We start from the raw sequence: 19699 nt of genomic DNA, 5'->3' as shown, positions 1-19699 counted from the left end.
GAGTGAGGGAGTTTATTCCAAAGGTGGGGAAAAAGAGGAATAAAAGAGAGAAGGTGAGCAGTGATTCGTGATTTTGGTAGTTTTACCAGAAGGTGGTTGTTGATGGTCCTTGAGCGTCCTGCGGAAATATGGTGGGGACAAATCACAGACAGAGCGGGGGGGGGGGGCGAGACCGAATAGGATAAGATAGAAGACAGAAAGACCATCAACCTGCCTGCGGTGGGAGAGTGAGAGGCCCAAAGACTCGGCCTCATCGCGGGAGAAACCAATGATCCGAAATGCCTTGGTTTCCACAGCGTGAAGCTGAGAAAGGTGGGAGGGTGGAAGGCAGGAGCACCAGCCCAGAGGGGAGAGCAGTACTCCATCAGGTTGCGGACGAAAGCTTTGTATGTAGTCAGGAGCTCAGGTGGGCCGAGGAAGAACTTTACACGACGGAGGATTCCCAGTCGGCGACTGGCTTTGGAGGCGAAGTTGGAAATGTGGCTTTCCCAGGAAAGATCACGGCAGATAGTGAGACCCAGAAGCTTGAAAGAAAGACTTCTTCCAGGGGATTGTTGAGACAGTAGATGGGGGGGGGGGGGGGTTTCTCAACGGTCCTTTCCGAGAGACATAGTGAGAGTGTGACATTTGTCGGGATTGAAAGAATTCCCAGTCTGTTGAACTGTATAGACAGAGAGGTCAAAGGTCGACACGTGAACAATGGAACAAAGGGAACAGGCAGACAAGGAATGGGGGAATAAGGAAAGACAGTTTATAACGAACAAGGAAAGGACAAAGGAAGGTAAAAGTCGACAAAGAGCAAGTGAGCAAATAGGAAAGATGACAGATGAATCTCAGATTCGATTTAATAATCGAACATCTTCATGCCTCGAGTCAGACCTGGAGAGCAGGTGGTGTGTTCAGTTTCACGTTTATTGTGGAGCGCTCGCTAAGTGGCTTAAGCACTCAAGCAAGCACTCCATCCGGAACGGCTGGCTTGGCAAGCGATCGCTAGCTGCTTGGTAACTGAACACACCGCTGGTTTAACTTTCTCGAAGCGAGTCCACCGCACATGCAAATTCAACCGCAACAAAGAAACATGACAATTACTATAAACCCATAAGAAGTTGTATTTTATAAAGCTTCCCGCGTTGTCAATGACGAAGACAAAATAATGCATTTTATTAGAATACGGAAAATAATCTTATTGAACGATATATACTTTAAATGATGTGAATATGTTTTAAAATTCCACCCAAGACCCGAGAGCGTTTCTTCTTACCCTGACCCCCATGTACTTGTCCTCGTTCCCGGAGTGTGCGGACATCCTCCTGGAGCGCAGGAACACCCGGGGGTACAAGCGGCGTACACTGCGCACTGGGATCGACATGGTCGTGCTGAGAGTGTGTGCGGGTGAGTGTGACAAACTCTTTTCATGGAGAAAGTACCACCACCGGCCACCCCCACCTCTCTCTTCCACCACCGGCCACCCCCACCTCTCTCTCTCTTCCACCACCGGCCACCCCACCTCTCTCTTCCACCACCGGCCACCCCCACCTCTCTCTTCCACCACCGGCCACCCCCACCTCTCTCTTCCACCACCGGCCACCCCCACCTCTCTCTCTTCCACCACCGGCCACCCCACCTCTCTCTTCCACCACCGGCCACCCCACCTCTCTCTTCCACCACCGGCCACCCCCACCTCTCTCTTCCACCACCGGCCACCCCCACCTCTCTCTTCCACCACCGGCCACCCCCACCTCTCTCTTCCACCACCGGCCACCCCCACCTCTCTCTCTTCCACCACCAATCCGTAACCGTACCTGTTTCCCGCCCACCCCCACCACCCTCTCTTCCACCACCCGCCCCCCCACCCCTCTCTCTTCCACCACCAATCCGTAACCGTACCTGTTTCCAGCCCACCCCCCCCCGTTCAATGGTTCTGCTGCTCAAGAGGAAATTTCGTGTGAATCTCTTAACATTCCCGTCATTGACGCCACGCAAGGAAAACATTAATTTTGGTTACGATACCTCCTTCAACAAGTTCGTAGAACAGATGGTAAGGTGGCCGAGAGGGACGCACACTCACCTCCAAGCTGGGTGCGCACACTCACCTCCAAGATGGGTACACACACTCACCTCCAAGTTGGGTGCACACACTCGCCTCTAAGATGGGTGCGCACACTCGCCTCCAAGCTGGGTGCGCACACTCGCCTCCAAGCTGGGTGCGCACACTCGCCTCCAAGATGGGTACGCACACTCACCTCCAAGTTGGGTGCACACACTCGCCTCTAAGATGGGTGCACACACTCGCCTCTAAGATGGGTGCGCACACTCACCTCCAAGATGGGTACACACACTCGCCTCTAAGATGGGTGCACACACTCGCCTCCAAGATGGGTACGCACACTCACCTCCAAGTTGGGTGCACACACTCGCCTCTAAGATGGGTGCGCACACTCACCTCCAAGATGGGTGCACACACTCGCCTCTAAGGTGGGTGCGCACACTCGCCCCCAAGCTGGGTGCGCACACTTTCCTCCAAGAGGGACACGCACACTCGCCTCTAAGTTGGGTGCGCACACTCGCCTCCAAGATGGGTGCACACACTCGTCTCCAAGATGGGTGCACACACTCGTCTCTAAGATGGGTGCGCACACTCACCTCCAAGATGGGTGCGCACACTCACCTCCAAGATGGGTGCGCACACTCTCCTCCAAGCTGAGTGCGCACACTCTCCTCCAAGCTGCCAAGCCTGGGTTTGAATCCTGACCCAGCTATAAACCGTCATCCCGGTATTTCACAGTCAAGGTGATTCACTGATGCATGTGTCATCCCTCGAATGGGCGTTGAACTGGACGTCCCATCTACCGACATGAGTTGGTGCACATAAAAGATCCCATGGTGTCCTTCGCGAAGAGGAGGCGTGCTATCACCAGCATCCTTAACAAATTTTCAAATTTCTGCTGTAATCTATAGGGGGCACTGTATCAGTGGCAGTGGCGCCCCTCAACCAATGCTTCTACCCGCAGCCATGTGCTGCATACAAAATAAGAAGGCAGAAACTTGGAAAACAAACCGAGTCAGAGTGGTGACTGATCCAGGATTGTTGCCTAGCAACTGCTTCAGCAGCACCAACGTTCTGCACATGGTCCATAATGATAACTGAGAGAACAGTTGTTACATTGATTAATATGGGACTCTCTTTTTGATATTAAAGAAACCGTGGTATTTTATATTCTTCTATGTATTCAAGATATTACATACGCGAGAATAGTACAATATTTAACCACCTCCACCTCCACAACAATAGCCTAACCTTCTCCCATAACCACTCCACCCTTTCCATTTTGCTCACACTTTATCCGCCGAGCAACCTTCCATTTTATGAAATAATGACCCTCAGGTGCAATGGACACATCACATCAGCAATCACAATGATCTGATCCGACGTACCATATTCTGTTAGCCTCAGGTGCTGCCGAAGCAGTTTGTTGGCAAGGGTTACACCAGGTGTTTTGATGTATCTCCCCACCTGTGAAACTCCGGGATGACAGTTTACAGTTGGGTCAGGATTCTAATCCAGACGAGACAGCTTTGAGGCGAGAGTGGATACCTCTCTGCCACCCTGACAGGCCCAATGACAGTGAATGTTGGATTACTATTCGCGGTTCATTTATCAGCACACAGACATCCACAAGTAAAGAATTGAGGGGGGATCTGAGACTCCAGATGAACGCGGCCATCTTTAAGTCAATGCTGTGTGGACGTGCCCCACGCCATGACGAGACGGACATGGTGCAGCCTTCAGGGATAGATGATGGACAAAGACAAAAAAGAAACACCCTTGATGTTGGGAAAAAAAAATCCATTGTCAAGAGCAAAAGACCAATAGGTCTTCGGATATTTCTTTAAATGCCTTGCAGTCAAGCTTATGCCTTTTGAAGACAATTCATTACTCCGGCTACCGTAAACGGTTTGCCTCGCCTTATGGTACTTTGGGACCAGTGGGGAGGTTTTGTTTTGCATGTGCATTATTCATCCTTCGCTGGTCTGTGCCAACAGCTGAAGGGCTAAGTTTAGGGATGCCAGAAGGGATTATGGGTGAAATCTGCAGAATCATTTAAATCCATTCAATGCCAAGTGTCCATTCCTCTGGGAGGGATGCTTTCCTAAATCATTGGTGAGAGACCAATCCCAAGACATTTTGTACATGACAAGTGTATATTTGCTCCTGCATACGAACAAGCAAGTTTCACCTGATGATACCCCGAGCAACCCCTAGAAACGAACTCTTGGCACACGTTGCAGTACGAGACGAGAAAGAGCAATCGGAGATCCCAAACCTTCGCCAGGACTTTTGTGTGCAGACGATGTAGTTTCCCTTCAGTGGACAAATGGACCTTTTCGGTTTTATTGTACAGATTCACTTTCCAATCGCACGTATTTTATCGATTACGTACGGACTGATTTTATAGTATGTATTTTATAGACATACTCACATTCTAATTATGGCGGTACTCGGTTGAAAGAAGATAACGTGTAATACTGGCTTACCACCAGGTGGCATTTGTGGTCTACGCTAGCACATTTTGTGTGGACAGACAGACAGACAAACGGATGCAAATGTAATACCCTCTCTCTCATCTGGTGAGGGTAATAATCATGCCTCCTGTATCAATGAAACAGCTGATGTGGATTTGGCCTGCTGATGCAACACGAGCAAGGCAAAATAGAAATCCCAGCGATGGCGGCAAGAACCAACAGTGTCAAACTGTTCCAAAGTTTGGTTGAGAGATACAAGCAGGGAAAGTTTTTATAAATCCACTTCAGTAAGTTATGATGCATGGATTCACTTCATGTGCTGTTAATCTACAAAAAAAAATTACCCCCGGTTGGGAGTGACGGTCATCTCTGAAGCTCTGTAGATGTGGATCTCTGATCGGCTTAGAATGGCTTCGATGTCGTCTTGTCTTTTGGTTCAACGTACAGATGAAAGCCTGGGAGTAAAACGGATAGAAAACCTCAGAAATCAAACTACATTTCTGAATTATCCAGAGATAGATTTTGAAAATGGTTGATTTGGAACATTTATGATCAATGTGTCTTCAAAAGGATAGAAACCGGACCTCAGAAATCAAACCGCATTTCTGAGTCATAAATGGCGGATGATATTTTGACAATGGATGATTTCACAAGTTTACAGCATCAGTGACCTTGACATTGACCTTCAATCAGGTCTAAAGTCATACCGTCGTGCATCACTCATCGACCCCTACCTACCTACCAAGTTTCATCAAGATCGGGCGAATTTTTTTTGACCGTATCACATCGACGATTTTTCTAACTTTGAAGACACGTGACTCGATAACCAGGACGAATTTACAAAAACCAGCCTGACCAAATTTAGATATTGTTCCATATTATCAGAATCTGAAGGAATTTCGAAGATCGGATCATAAACGGCGGAGGAAATAGATTTTGAAAATGGATGATTTTGCAACTTTGGAGTGACCTTGACATTGACCTTCAATCGGGTCAAAGGTCATACCATCGTGCATCCCTCATCGACATCTACCCACATACCAAATATCAAGAAAATCGGAAGAAAAAAATGGACGTACGTACGGACATCGACACTGGTTTTATTAGGTCATTTCGTTAGAGATGACCTAAAAAGGAGATGGCCACATTTTGTAAAAAAAACAAAAACCTCATTTCAGAGAAACAATTTTTTAATTCCCCATTTTCTGATCGGTGATGAAGCCTTATCAACACTGGAGTGTCCTGGGTGATGAATAGATCGATGTACGTACATGTACGATGTACGTGATGAACAGATCATCACATCTATCTCTCGTGTTCTGTGAGATTTAAAGCTCGAAACATAATTGGCATTATTTCCTACGAGGCGGAAGTACATAAACGTCCTGTTGCTCCAGCATCAGACAGGTCGGTTACGTCTATTTATTAACCGCCACTCCTGTCGACCCGGCCCTGCTCTCTCAGCTCACCGAACCCAGCAACTCCTCCTTCCAGGGCTTCAAGCAAGCAGAGCACCACGATCTCACGACATACATAGACACAAACATTTCCATTTTTATTTTTAAACACCACTTTCAACCTTTCTCATCCTTTGCTTATTTCACACATCTACCATCAATTTCTTCTACCCCATTAACCCTAACCCAACATTCATACCTGCAGATGACTACGTTCCTCTCCTCCTCTATTTCCTCTGTCCCATTTTGTTCATTTTCTTCTTTGTTGTGTTTAAATGTGGCCCCACTGTCAGAACAGTGCATTTTTACCCCATCATCACCTACTCTTTCAAGAGGACAAAACTTTGTTAACAAAAAACAAATACTTCCTCTCCAGAGGTAGAAATTTTGATCATGCATTTGGTATAATGTGACAGATATTGGATATTACTTTGCTCGCTTAAACTTGATGTGAAAATCCTATCCGATCGGTATGTGCAGGTATAAAACTTCCTTTAAAACTACGACCCGTGCAGACAGTCGAGTTTTCCTCTTTCAAAGTCGGCAGGCCAGCTTTGAAAAGAAAAAAAAGTCAATTTTATCTGTGCAGATGAGCAATTTGGCTGACGAGTGCACCACACTCGTATCCCACGGTGCCCTTCGTGAAGAAGACTGGGCGAGGTATCGCTGGCACGATGAACAAATTATAAATTCCTGCCCTAACCTACAGGGGGCACTGCATCAGCTGCACATCCAGCCAATGACGCTACCCCACAGCCTTGTGCTGCGTACGTATGTAAAAGAAAAATTGCTAATTTGTAAGGGGCTTTACATCATGCAACTGAGGAGGGGAAGAGTGTGAAGTAATAAAAGTGATGGGAAGGAGAGAGGAGAGAGAAGAAAAGAGAAATGTTCGAGGTGATGTTAAAGAAATAATAAAAAGGGTTTTTTTTTTTGGATGTGTATTATCAAGATGCTTCCTTGTATAAATAACCGACTTCGACAAGTTTGATCGATTGTCGTGCAAAACAAACGGAGAGTGGAATAGAAAGCTTGTCTTAATCATGAAGGCCTTGGTGCTCTGTGTCGATGGACAGGTAGAACGATATAAGGAATCACCAAAGCATTGATCAAAGTACGGGAACCGATGTGGGAAGAATGTATACATGTATATTCTTATAATTTGCCATATTCGTACAATAAAGGTTTGTAGAAAATTTGACGACAAAAGCTCAAATGGTAAAAAGTTGTCCTGGACATGCACGGATATAAAAACCAACCGAATCAAATCAAATCGGCGATCACTCATAGCCGAGTATGATAGTTTTCCTGTTCACGATTTGTGGGTCCGCAGGTGGCTGACGAGGGCGATCTTCAAACCACGAACAGAAAAAAACGCCTGTGCGTGACTTGTTTTAGTGTGGGCCGTGGGGAGACTGGTGCACAACAGCCACCACACATTTGATGGGTGGGGGACCAAATTCCAATGGCAGGGATACCGAGACGATTGGCGGTCTCCCACCCGCTGCAGCTTTCATCCACCTACAAAGCCGTTCACACATTTCATGTTGTGTTCTGCCCGTTTTGCCGTTGAGGTCTTATTTGGATCCCTTTTAGTCTAGGATTTTGTCTTACGACCTAACCGCCTTGGGTGACCCTACCAGGAGTGCAAGACTCCGGACGGCAATTGGTCATGGGGTCATAGATCCGCAAGCCCACTCACCAATGACAAAGTAACGATCCAAGAGTGGAAAAAAAACCCCAAAAAAAACACACACACCTTCCACTGCGCAGTGGATGGTTAATAAAGGACCTTCTCGGTGACCGGTTGAGGAAATGATGGTTCAGGAATTGAGATGAATTATTACAGGTTGAAAGAAAAATTACACCAATTACAAGATTGTATGAAGAACAGCAGGGGCTTGAGAGGAAGACAGATGGGTAAACGTGCAAACGGAAGGAAATCTAACATAGATCCATGAGGATCAAAACTGTGAAATACATTCCGATCGACAGCGAGGTAAACACGTTTTGCGATTTAAAGGGCAAAACATCAACCAAAATCAAAACCTTGCACTTGAGGGGGGGGGGGTGGGGAAATAAATATGTTCTGCTTCATTTGCAGAGCATGAAATACAAAAGGTGAAGCTGCTTGGCTCAAGAATCTAAAACTATAAACGACAATACATTTTACTGAGCAACAAGCGTTGCGGATTTATTTTGAAGGTCAACGAATCATTTCAATGCACGGCACACAGGTGAACGTTACAAGTGGAACACCAGGCCAAGAACGTTAAAAGCAGAGCTCAGTTAAAGCACTCGAATGCAAGAAATGGAAGTTCAAAATATCAACAATAAAAACAAACAAACAAACAAAAAAAAAAAAAAACTTACCAGTATGATTATAATGTAAGAAAATTCCTTAAAATGCAACAAAATTAAGAGGCTCCACAAACAAGGATTAGCTATTAATACAAGTAAAAGGAGGCGTATCCGATCATCCATGGAGGTGTATCCTTTCTGACCAATGAGCAGTCCCCAAACTTTACATTTTTATTTTTAATGGCCAACGCTATCAATAAATGTAATCAAATCATTTGGAAGGTTATGATGCGTCAGAAGGTTTCAATTGTCGGAAGGTTTTTCGGAAGGTTAGAATTGCACAGGACCACGGCGCGCGTCTGCCTTCAGCGTACAAATGACGACGGAAACAGAGGATCCGAACCCCAAATGTAAAATGCTCACAAAAACAGTCTAATACTATTCAAGCTTTCTCCCAAAGGTAACGGCGCTCAATGGGATGTGATGGGAAAACAAACAAAAAAAAAAAATTGCGCTGGAAGAAGAAATGCACAACAGGAAGTTGTACTTTAGCAATGTAAACATTGAAATGTGACTTGCCAGAACATGGGCCTTTTCCCTCTGAATGTTTAAGAAAAAAAACAAACAAACAAAATAAACTCTTCTTAATGAAAATTGCAATATAATCACCCGTTTGGTGAAACGTAAAGGAACAAAGCAATTTATTTCAAGCTCTCTGACGGCGTTTGTAAAATCTCTTCTAAACTAACAGCAGCGGGTGGGTGGAGGTTTAGGATTGCGAGACGTTATGCATGTTGAAACAAGATGGATACCCCCAATGATTCGTGGAAAAGTGGTTCCCTTTCTCATTCATTTGCATTTACACTAATAACGACAGCCCACCCTCCCCCCCTTCCCCAAATAAACAGATGTTTGCACTAAGTTGTCCAGATTCACCAAATCACAGGCATAGCCACTATTCTGAAGATGTCAGAAAAGTTTTTCACCAAAGGAATTTGGGAACAAACACCTAAACGATACCGATGTGACTTGTTTTTCCAGGTTTGTTTGCATTCTGGGTATTTCAAACGGTTCTCAAACGACCTATTTGCAGTAATACGGAACATTACTGCCTTCCATCCTTCGACGCTTGCGGGAATGCATGCCCTGGAAAAACTGCTCGATATCTTCCTTCCGCACAACCTAGAATATGAAAGTAAAAGGGCATGGGCGGAGTATTGGAAGGTTTGGTAAAAGGACGAGGGAAGAGGAGGGGGAGGATGAGGACAAGAGGGGTGGTAGAGGGTGGTACAGAAGCAATTAGGATGTCACAAAATGTACAAGGTATCCTTTATTATTACTAATAAATGTATGATTGTTGCAGTCAGCTAAGGTATAATCATGTTTTTTCCCTGTAAAGGGATGTGTGGACCTGGACTTTCCCCACTTCAATTTGCCTCGACGATACACTGACCATCTTTGAAGGCCTCAACTGTTCCTTGTTTTCGGGTCAGCTGGGGAACGTTTTTGTCCCAAGTCTTTCATGAACTGGCTTGCCAAGCCTGATATTGAACTAAAGGTAGCAGGAAATTGGAATTTGATCAGAGTGCCGGTGATAACTCGCCTACTCCTCTCCAAAGACACAGAGGGATATTTACTGTCCGACTAACGCTAGCAAGATGTGACTCCCAGATTGATGTCCATCCGAGTGACGTGTCGACTTGCATGTGAGGCATCAGGATGACCATTTATACCTGGGCTGATATCCAAACCCAGGATAGACGTCTCAGAGATGACCTCCAAGCTATCCTGCCACTTAAAGAGCACAACATAACTGTCATCGCTCAGCACGTATAAAAAACACTTTTTACTTTTTCTACATTTCACCCAAGAAGTTTGATCTGCACTTCCCATTTGACTCGGAGAGAGATCAAGTTAATTTCCTTACAATTGCTACGTGGATAAATTCCTGATAATCAATAATTTTTAAAAAAAATATACATTTCACTGTTGATTATATCAAGTGGAAACCTATTCATTAAAACAGGATTATCCATTGAAAGTGCCATCCATTATAACGAAGATAATTATAAAAAGTACTTTTTACAAGGTAACTCAAGTCTCTTCTTCTTCTTCTTCTTTCGCTGCTCCCGTTAAGGGTCGCCACAGCGGATCATCCGCATGATCCGCATAGTGATTTGGCACATGTTTTACGCCGGATGCCCTTCCTGACGCAACCCTGGTCGCCCTTACGACACACAGAGATATGGTACACCTATTTTAACCGGGGTATACACCGGCCCAGTACACTGGTACTCACTTCGCCGACCTCGGAAGGATGACAGGCTGAGTCAACCCCCTGGTGTATTAATTCAGTGGCGCAACAGGGCTTGAACTCAGGACCGTTTGGATCCCAAGCCACTGCCCTTACCACTGCGCCAACACTAGGCTTGACAAGGTAACTCAAGTATAGTAGTAATAATTCCAGCATGCATACCTTTCCTTGATCAGCAAAACCTTTCAAATAATCCATCAGCTCAGTCTTCAGCTCATTGTATTCTACAAAACAAAAATTTATGATCAATCATCTCAATCATCAAATACAACAGAAAGCATATGGAACATGTCGTTGTTTTATTGATAGATTGCTTTAAAAACAAGCAAAAAAGAACCCAGCGACTGTTCCTGAAATTGATGGAAGCCTATATGCAAAGGTAATAGCACACACCGAGTGCTCATTCTTGTTCAAAAACATTTACCCGTTTTCAAATACACCGCCTTCTTATTATTATCATTTCGTATGCAGCACATGGCTGTGGGGTAGCATTATTGGCTGAGGGAAGCAGCTATGCCACTGATGCACAGCCCCTTGTAGATTAGAGCAGGAACTTTGAATTTGGCCTGGGTGCCAGAGATAGCTTGCCTACTCTTTGGATCATTAGCATCCACCAACTAACGTTAGCAGAAGGGACACCCAGCTTAACGCCCCTCCGAGGGACGGTGCACTTTGCGATGAAACGACCTGCTTGCGAAGCACAAATCCGACAGTTTATAGTCGTCGGGAATCAAACCAAGACTTAGATGGCTTGAACGCAAGGGTGTTCCCTCTGCGCCATCCTGTCAGCACACACGACGCTAACCACAAACGAGAAAAATCTTCAAGAAAACGCAGGAATCAAAAAGTAGAATACAAAAAAAAATAGCAGAAAATAATACGAGAAAAGCAACAGATGAAAGAATAAACTCCGAGTTTGCTCCTCCAAAGAAAGATACTCACCACAGATGAGTTCAACCTGTTGAACGCGATCCAGGCTGTTTAATGCCTTAAGCAATGGGTCAACAGATCCGGAGCCCCCCCATTGTTGTTGCAGTCCTTGCTTCTCGTACTCGACAATCGTGTCACATGGCTCAAGCAGGAATGCTAGGCCTTCGCGTTGATACATATCCTGCGCACATCACAGAGCTGCCATTAACTACGGTACTGAAATGCAGTGATAGAAATGTGGATGCATTTTGACTTAACCACCGGCACTGAAGTTGGATGGTTTAGGTTATGTTTATTATTATTATATGTTTTCACCCATGTTTGTCTGTCAGTGTCTGTGAACAGGATATCTCAAAACGTTATGGACAGATTCAGCCGAAACTTGGTGGACAGGTTGGGTGTGTGACAAGGAGGAATCGATTCGACTTTGGTGAAGATCCGGATTCGAGAATTTTTTGAAGTGATTCTTCACCGTTGGGAGATGGGGCCAAAAATGACACAAAGCACGATATTTCAAACATTTGTGGACGAGTCATGATGAAACTTTGTTTGATTGAGTTTTGTAGGTGACGAGAACAAGCCGATTCAATTTTAGTTCAGGTTGGAATCCAGATCGAGCCTGTCAGTGGGATACAAAACGTAAACTGGTCAGCCTGACAGAGGTATGCGCTCAACCGTGTTCTAGTTTAACACGTTTCGTGAGTTATTCGTGCCTGTTGTTTGTGTCCTTTATGACATCCTTAATAACAGTACGTTTCCTGTTTGGAATGATTTCATGTTTGACTGCCAGAAAGGCAGACTGAGTTAAAAACAAGTGAAATCCTTCAATACAGCATGTGTGGTGAAGCAAATAAGTACACTAATGTTAAAATATGCAATTTATGCCTTTTCAGTTGAAAAACAATTAAAAAGCGTACTTAATATTTGAAATGTAAAAATCTTGTTATTATTGTGATAAGCACCTCTATATATATAACAGAAGGAATGAAATTGTTCGATACAGCGTGGCAGGAGGCCGCAAAAGAATGATAGCACAAGAAAAATTTAGCTTTCAGCATTCGGCGCAAAATGCGAAGGTGGGCGGAAATGACGTCTTTCGGCGCGAAATGCGATGGTGGGCGGAAATGACGTCTTTCGTTCGTTCGTACATGAGAGGGGCGCGTTCCTTGGTTTTTTTCCCGTCAAGCAATAAATTAAATGGTTTTCACATATATAACACATTAGTTTCACAAATTTCCATTGAAATACTCGGCTATTTCCATCAATTCTTGCTATTTTCGTCTAGGTTATGCACTGCATGTACCGGACGGCCGTCAGTGGCTGTCTTGAAGCACGTGGGGGGGGGGGGACACCGGAGACGTGGTAGACACCGGGGACATTTCAAACTCGGTGCAATTGTATACAGCGCACGCGCTGTAAAAACAAGCAAACGAAAACTCTTCACTCCTCTCTGGGCATTTGTGATCGGGTCAAATTCAGACATAAAGTACAATATTGCTAAACAGCTGTTCATCACCATCTCTTACCTTCCCCCATCCAAAACCATGATCTTTTTCACGTCTGCTAATCCACCCAAAACCTACCTTCAAATTCCCTGCTTTCCTTCCTGAAAGTCCCTGTAGTGTCCATCTTGTTTACCCTGTGTACCCCCACCCCATCCCTCTCCCTTCCACAGATCTCCTCATGTCTCTGTTCCCCAGTGTTTTTTCCTTCCCTCTCCCACCCCACCTCTCCTGCTTGCCATGTTGTCTGTTGTGTGTTAGCTCTCATACGAGCCTCGACAGTGTACATACAAATAAATAAATAAATACAAACTACAGGTTCGTTTTCCGATTTGTCTTCAAAATATCACATATAAATGTGAAAATATAACATATAAATGAAAGCAAGGTTGTTCCTCGATCATAAACCGACATTTAACCCCATTTTTTGCTTCGCACACATGGGGTAACAACAAACACACCCTGATGATGTCCCTGTACCTGCTCCCACTGTCTTCCTCCCCACTACTCCTCCCATCACACCCCGTCACCCACTAAAATCAAGTAGATCAACTGATGGATTTAATTAATGTGCTGTTGACATAGCACAGGCATGATGGGTCAAAATGGAACCAAGCAGCAAGGAGAGAAGAGAGTATCCATAAACAAGAAACACTGCCATTGTTTGAGTATTACTAGGTATATAAGGGTTTAGGAATGAAATAATTTAAATCGGACGAGGTGAGAAAGCTCACAATAATAAATCAATCATCCCTCGATAGGCTTCTTTTATTTGAGAGTAATATTGTAAGATCACATCTGGTCTTTCATTGTATCACCAAAAGCCAACCACAGGAGACAAACTGGATCATGAAAATCATCTTCAAAAAGTGTAATATCACTGCAGTCTCATAGTTATGTGTAAAATCATTAAACCTAGTGAACCACACATAATGTTGAACCAAGGTTGAACAGACTTCCCCCGAGACCACACAATGTAACCGCCGTGAAGCATTATTATTAACGTTTTTGTGGAGAGGCGTTCGAAGAACGTAATGATTTGTTGGTGTTGCGTCGACACAATTGGGGCTTACCAGGCAGGAATGGCAGGTGCAGAGTTTGTCACGCCAACCAAAAGGCCAGAAAGTGACCGTTGGCTTGGCAGCTTTTTTGAAACAGGTCTGCAGGTCGGCAAGCAGACAAGAATTCCCAGGCTTCTTATCTTCATCATCTTCCTCATACTCTTCTTTTTTCACGGACTTCAACATCTGGCTTGAAATGTCTCCATTTGGCTGTGAGCCATCCTGCATACAGTATGGGGAACGGAGAGATGACACAAATGAGAGGATGGATACAATTGGTCCAGTACATGGTTTCCTTTTAAACAAGTACACAATGAGAGGTATTTTTTATAAACACAATGAGCAAAAGAGGTGCAATGATAGTCTTCTTCTTCCTTTTGAACGGCCACAATTATCCCCACGTTCTTGTGGGGTTGGCCAGGGGAAGTGTTTGGCTAAAGTCCTTCACGAACCAGCTGGCCAAGCATGACGCTCGACTCAATAGTTATGGCAGGAATTTGGATTTTGTTCATTGTGCCGGTGATAGCTTGCCTACTTTTTGCGAAGGATGCCATTCGATCTTTAACTTCCACCAGCTAATGCCGGCAGATGGGGCGTCAAGTTTAACGTCCATCCGAGGGACGGCACACACAGATGGCTCGCCCTGCCTGTGAAACACCAGGATGGGGGTTTATAGCTTGGCCACGATTCAGCTGAGAGTTAGATTGTTTGCAAAATTCACAGCATTTTTGAGACATCCTTAGTATGAGCGAACTTTCTTGATGTGTGACGGCCAATCTGTAACACAGCACACACACACACACACACACACACACACACACACACACACACACACACACACACACACACACACACACACACACACACACACACACACACACACACACACACACACACACACACACACACACACAACACACAGATTTTGACCATACGTTGTCGATGCTGTGGTCTGGCGTAGTCGAACTGCATTCATCATCAGACGTAACCTCGACCTTCACACTACAGCTTAGAACGTCCTGTACGTCAGATAATTCTTTCTTCAGTGGCATGGCGCTGCCCCTTTTTGATGAGCCAACTGGCATGGTGGCAGCTTCGTTGTCCATCTTTACGACTGCAGGTACAAGACAACCGAATAGCAATGTAAGAATCAAATATTACTGCTGAACACACAAAAACGAGTGTTTTTTTTTGAAAAAAAAAATAAAGATCCATTTACAGTAATGCAATCAGTTAAAGTTTCCGGTCATCATAATCCCTTCTTCATCACCACGAGTGCAAAGCATGGTATTTAGGTGCATTTTGTGTAATTTGCTTCTCCAATCAGAATGAAAGGATTAAATAGTTCTGCAGTCGTACACTTTTCAAATGAAATCGGTCAAGTTTCTGCTCGATTGAGAATTTTTTTTAACAAGAGCGAGAATTGCTTTGCAATACATGTCCCCCTACTGGTCCCAATGGATGTTTTTATCCATTATTTATTTAGGTGGTGTATGATGGCGTGTTTGGTGCCGAAAATAATAAAAATAAAAATGCCCCGATGTACATACATGAAGCAAAAACATGCATATATTATAATACATCACCGTAATATAACTGGGATTATTCGACTAACACCCATGGCTAAGGCCCGAGGCCTGCCGATCTGTGCAGCTTCATGCAATGGCAGCGCATGATTTTAATTGGGATGGAGTCAGGCCAACTTAACTGTCCAGCCAATGGGTGTAAAGCAGTGGGGTGGAGTCAGAGCAGCTGAAAACTGACCAGTGTATAATAAGTGAAGTCCAAAAGGGCATAACTGTGAAAAATTGCCGAAATGCCCTGAAACTCGAACTTGTTCTGGAACCTATCATAATAAAACAGTGTACCAAGTTTCAGTTGAGTATATTAAAGGGTACGGGGAAAAAGGACTGAAAAACGACAGGTTGGACGGAAGGACAGACGGAGCAAACCTGTAGTCCCCTCTGGTGAAACCGGTAGGGGACCAATAAGTAGGGAGTTCATCGAACACCAACCCACGCAGTCTTGAGAAAGAAGACATGGGAAGGGTCTTTTCAACTCTGGCTTTGCGTTTCTGATCACAATCTATATTTCCTACCATCCACGATTTTGTCTGAATCTCGATATTCCCCAACACTGAGAGTGCAAGCAGCAAATTTGATTGGTTGAGGTGGTGTAACATGGCGTAATATTTTGCCCAGGTGCAGGACTGCTAAACTAGAGGGTTTTGTAAGTGTCAATTAGGCGATTTTTGTTCCACTGTGTTCAAGTATACAATTCAAATTACATACAATAACCGCTTCATAGGTCAGGTCAGGTCAGGAATGGGAGCATGTGCCAGAGCAGCGCGTTGCTGTGTCCACTTTCCGCCGGTACTCCTGAGGCCTCTGTCTGACCACCCCCCCAGGCAGATACCTGGCCCATCCCATTCTCCTTGAGATGCTTATCAACCCGCTGCAACCACGAGGCACGTGGCCGGCCCATTGGCCTCCTCCACTCATGAGGCTCCTTCGCTGAGAGAATCTGGTGAGCAGGATCAGCGTCAGGAAAACGAGCCACATGTCCATACAGCCGCAGCTGACGCTGATGCTCACGGACAATGCAGGTAACAAATCTCATTTGAGTCTCTCTCAGCAACTGCTCATTGGACACAAAGTCCGACCAGCGATAGCCAAGGATTCTCCAAAGAGACCTGGTACCAAAGGAATTAAGTCTCCATCTCAGATGCCTGGTCAGAGTCCAAGTCTCACTTCCGTAGAGGAAGACTGGAAGCACCAAGGACCTGAAGACTTGGACTTTCGTCCTCCCACACCCCATGATCCAGTGAATCCACGACTCCCCAGGCCCGACCCAGACGTCCATTGATCTCTGGTTCACAGCCAGCGGAGACTTGAATATGACTGTGGAAGTAAATTAATTTCTGCGCGACCTCAACATCCTCACCAAAAACAGGTACAGACAAGATGGCAGCATCCAAGATGTCATTGAAAGCCTGGATCTTAGACCCAGGAAACTCGTAAACCCAGCGGCTCCGACTCCTCATTCAGCACCTCGAGGGCCCCCAAAAGGATATCCAGTGCCTCTGCGAAAATGACTGCATCATCTGCGAAATCAAAGTCAGAGATCTTGACATTCCCAAACGATGCACCACAGCTTGATCTCTTCGACATCCTTCCTAGAATCCAGTCCATACAAGTGCTGAAAAGTGTGGGGGCCAGTACACACTGCTGATAAACTCCAGTAACAACTGGAAATAAGTCAGAGATGGTACCACCACATCTCACAACATTCTCAGTACCAGAGTATATGTCAGACATCAGATTGATCAGTTTTGGTGGCACCCCACGAAGACCAAGAATCCTCCAGAGGGCATCCCGATTCACTGAATCGAACGCTTTGCAGAGATCAACATAGGTTGCAAGCAACCCCTGTCAAAACTCTCGTCTGCGTTCGGTGAGGACCCGAAGAGCAAGGATACGGTCAATCGTTGACCTCTTTGGTGTAAAGCTTGACTGCCCTGGGCGCTGGTGCTCAAGCAGATGGTGGCGAATCCTACCAAGAATTATCCGAGCAAAGACCTTGCCCGGCACTGAGAGCAGCATCACCCCTCAGTAGTTGTTGCAGTCCTGGCGATCCCTCTTCCCTTTCCAGAGAGGGACAAAGCCCCTCTTCCAGTCAGTTGGGATGATGCCTGTGTTCCAGACAGAGCACAGAACTGCATACAACAATATGAGTACAACATTTCCACCAGCCTTGAGCAGTTCAGCATGGATGCCACAGATCTTGGGAGCTTTATTCCATTTCAACCGGTTCACAGCAGCCATTGTTTCCACAAACGAAGGTGAATCACAGTTGATTGGAGGGTCAGCAATCAGGATAGTAACACCCCTGACATGCAACTCAACTGCTGATGGATCAGCCTGGTACAGCCGCTCAAAGTAATCGGCCTAACGGGTCTTCACTTCGGACACCTCTGCCAAGAGCCCACCACCCTCCACTCTCACTGCAGTACACCGAGGGACGGGCTTGGAGGAACGCAATGCGCAAATTCCACTGTAAGCAGGAGAAGCCTTGAGAAGTTTCCCCTGTAAGCAGAAGCCTTAACCATTTCCACCAGCCTTGAGAAGCTCAGCACTCATAAAGACCAAGAATCAAAGGCTGAAAGGGGGGGGGGGGGGAACTTTATCAAAAGATTACTGTCATTGATGCAGCATCCTTTGCACCACCTTATTAAACACATCACATTAGTTTTTTATGTCCTTTATGGCATCCCTAAAAACAGTAAGTTTCCTGTTTAGAATGATTTTCAATTTCATTTGACTGCCAAATAGGCAGACAGACGAAGACAATTATCTCATTCCTCTCTGTGCATGCGTGATTGGGATGACATTCCATTTACCAAATTCAGAGCAAAAGTACTGCTAATCTACAGGTTCATTTTCAGATTTGTGTTCTACAGTATTCAAAATATAACTTTCAATTGAAATTAAGTCATTCCTCAATTATAAACTGACATCTGGAGACAGACCGACAGACAGACGTGAACCAAATTTTTAACTCTGCTTTTCACTTTGCTCCCAAATAGCTCAATAAAAATAACAAGAACAAATCTGGAGACGGCGATGGTTCACGAGCAATGTACACGGTTCGCCTTTTTTATTTTTTGACCTTCGAGGGGACGCCACAGACAAACTGGCGGGAATCGGGAAATATACCATCAGAGATGGGGAATCCCCTGCCATTGAATGAAAAAGGTCATACATATTCCAGATAATGAGGGAGGTGAATTGGAAACAAGACACCATTTGGTCATCATCTCGAAATAGTTCCCCAGGGGTGAGGAACGTAGTAACCAAAAATAATTGAAATCAGATAAGCGGTTTTCCATTTATTACAAAAAACATTTTTTTCAAGATGGCCGCCCCAGTCGGCCATATTGGATCCGGCCACGCCCAAAATTAATAGGGTTCTTCCTTTTCAGGTGGTACATTTGTGACCCGAATTTCAAATCGATATGTTGAACAGTTTATGAGTTATCGCACTCACAGCTACAAATGTTGATGCCGCCCCAGTCGGCCATCTTGGATCCGGCCACGCCCAAAATCAATAAGGTTCTTCCTTTTCAGGTGGTACATGTGTGACTCAAATTTCAAATCGATATGGCGAACAGTTTATGAGTTATCGCATTCACAGCTATAAATGTTGACGCCTGGACGGACGGACGGACAGCCGGACGCCCTGGGTGACAACTATATCCCCCTTCTGCCACGCGGCGGGGGATAAAAACGTAAAAGATGAAAGTTATAGTACTCGAAGAGCACAACTTGCATACCAACTTTCATTCAAAACAGTTGAAAACCTTAGGAGCTCGATGCCCAATTTATTGATTTTTTGACATTTTCTAAGTTTGTGACCTTGTGACCTTGACATGGGGACGAAAATGAAAAAAAAAAAAAAAAAAAAAAAAAAAAATCGAGCTCCGTGGGGCTATGCAGGTGCCATTGGGCTAACCAAATACCGAAACCCCTGCCAGATTCGACAAACCCCCTCGGAGAAGAAGTAACTTGAAATCGGCTACCCCCTAAAAACACGTTTTTTGGGCGTGGCTCT

The 19699-nt window shown here is 45.1% G+C and overlaps 1 protein-coding gene across 2 annotated transcripts in view; it reads right to left on the bottom strand.

Annotated features, from left to right (window-relative positions):
• Positions 1–19699, bottom strand: part of UBR7 (ubiquitin protein ligase E3 component n-recognin 7) — a 30564-nt gene that overhangs the window by 1631 nt on the left and 9234 nt on the right. Inside the window, exons 7-12 of one of the 2 annotated variants that reach the window (XM_085851313.1) lie at positions 15025–15209; positions 14102–14311; positions 11539–11707; positions 10759–10820; positions 6181–9464; positions 4869–6020 (exon numbers count right to left, since the gene is read on the bottom strand). In XM_085851313.1, coding sequence (XP_085707439.1) covers positions 9366–9464; positions 10759–10820; positions 11539–11707; positions 14102–14311; positions 15025–15209 — 725 coding nt within the window. In that variant the 3' untranslated portion in view covers positions 4869–6020; positions 6181–9365. The remainder of the gene's footprint in view (positions 1–4868; positions 6021–6180; positions 9465–10758; positions 10821–11538; positions 11708–14101; positions 14312–15024; positions 15210–19699) is intronic. The other variant, XM_085851312.1, reaches the window with a different exon arrangement.

The sequence above is a fragment of the Eptatretus burgeri genome, chromosome 13 (genome assembly GCF_056783735.1).
Source record: "Eptatretus burgeri isolate ZD-2024b chromosome 13, Ebu_testis_v1, whole genome shotgun sequence".
NCBI lineage: Eukaryota > Metazoa > Chordata > Myxini > Myxiniformes > Myxinidae > Eptatretus > Eptatretus burgeri.
This window is presented reverse-complemented; position numbering and strand designations above follow the sequence as displayed.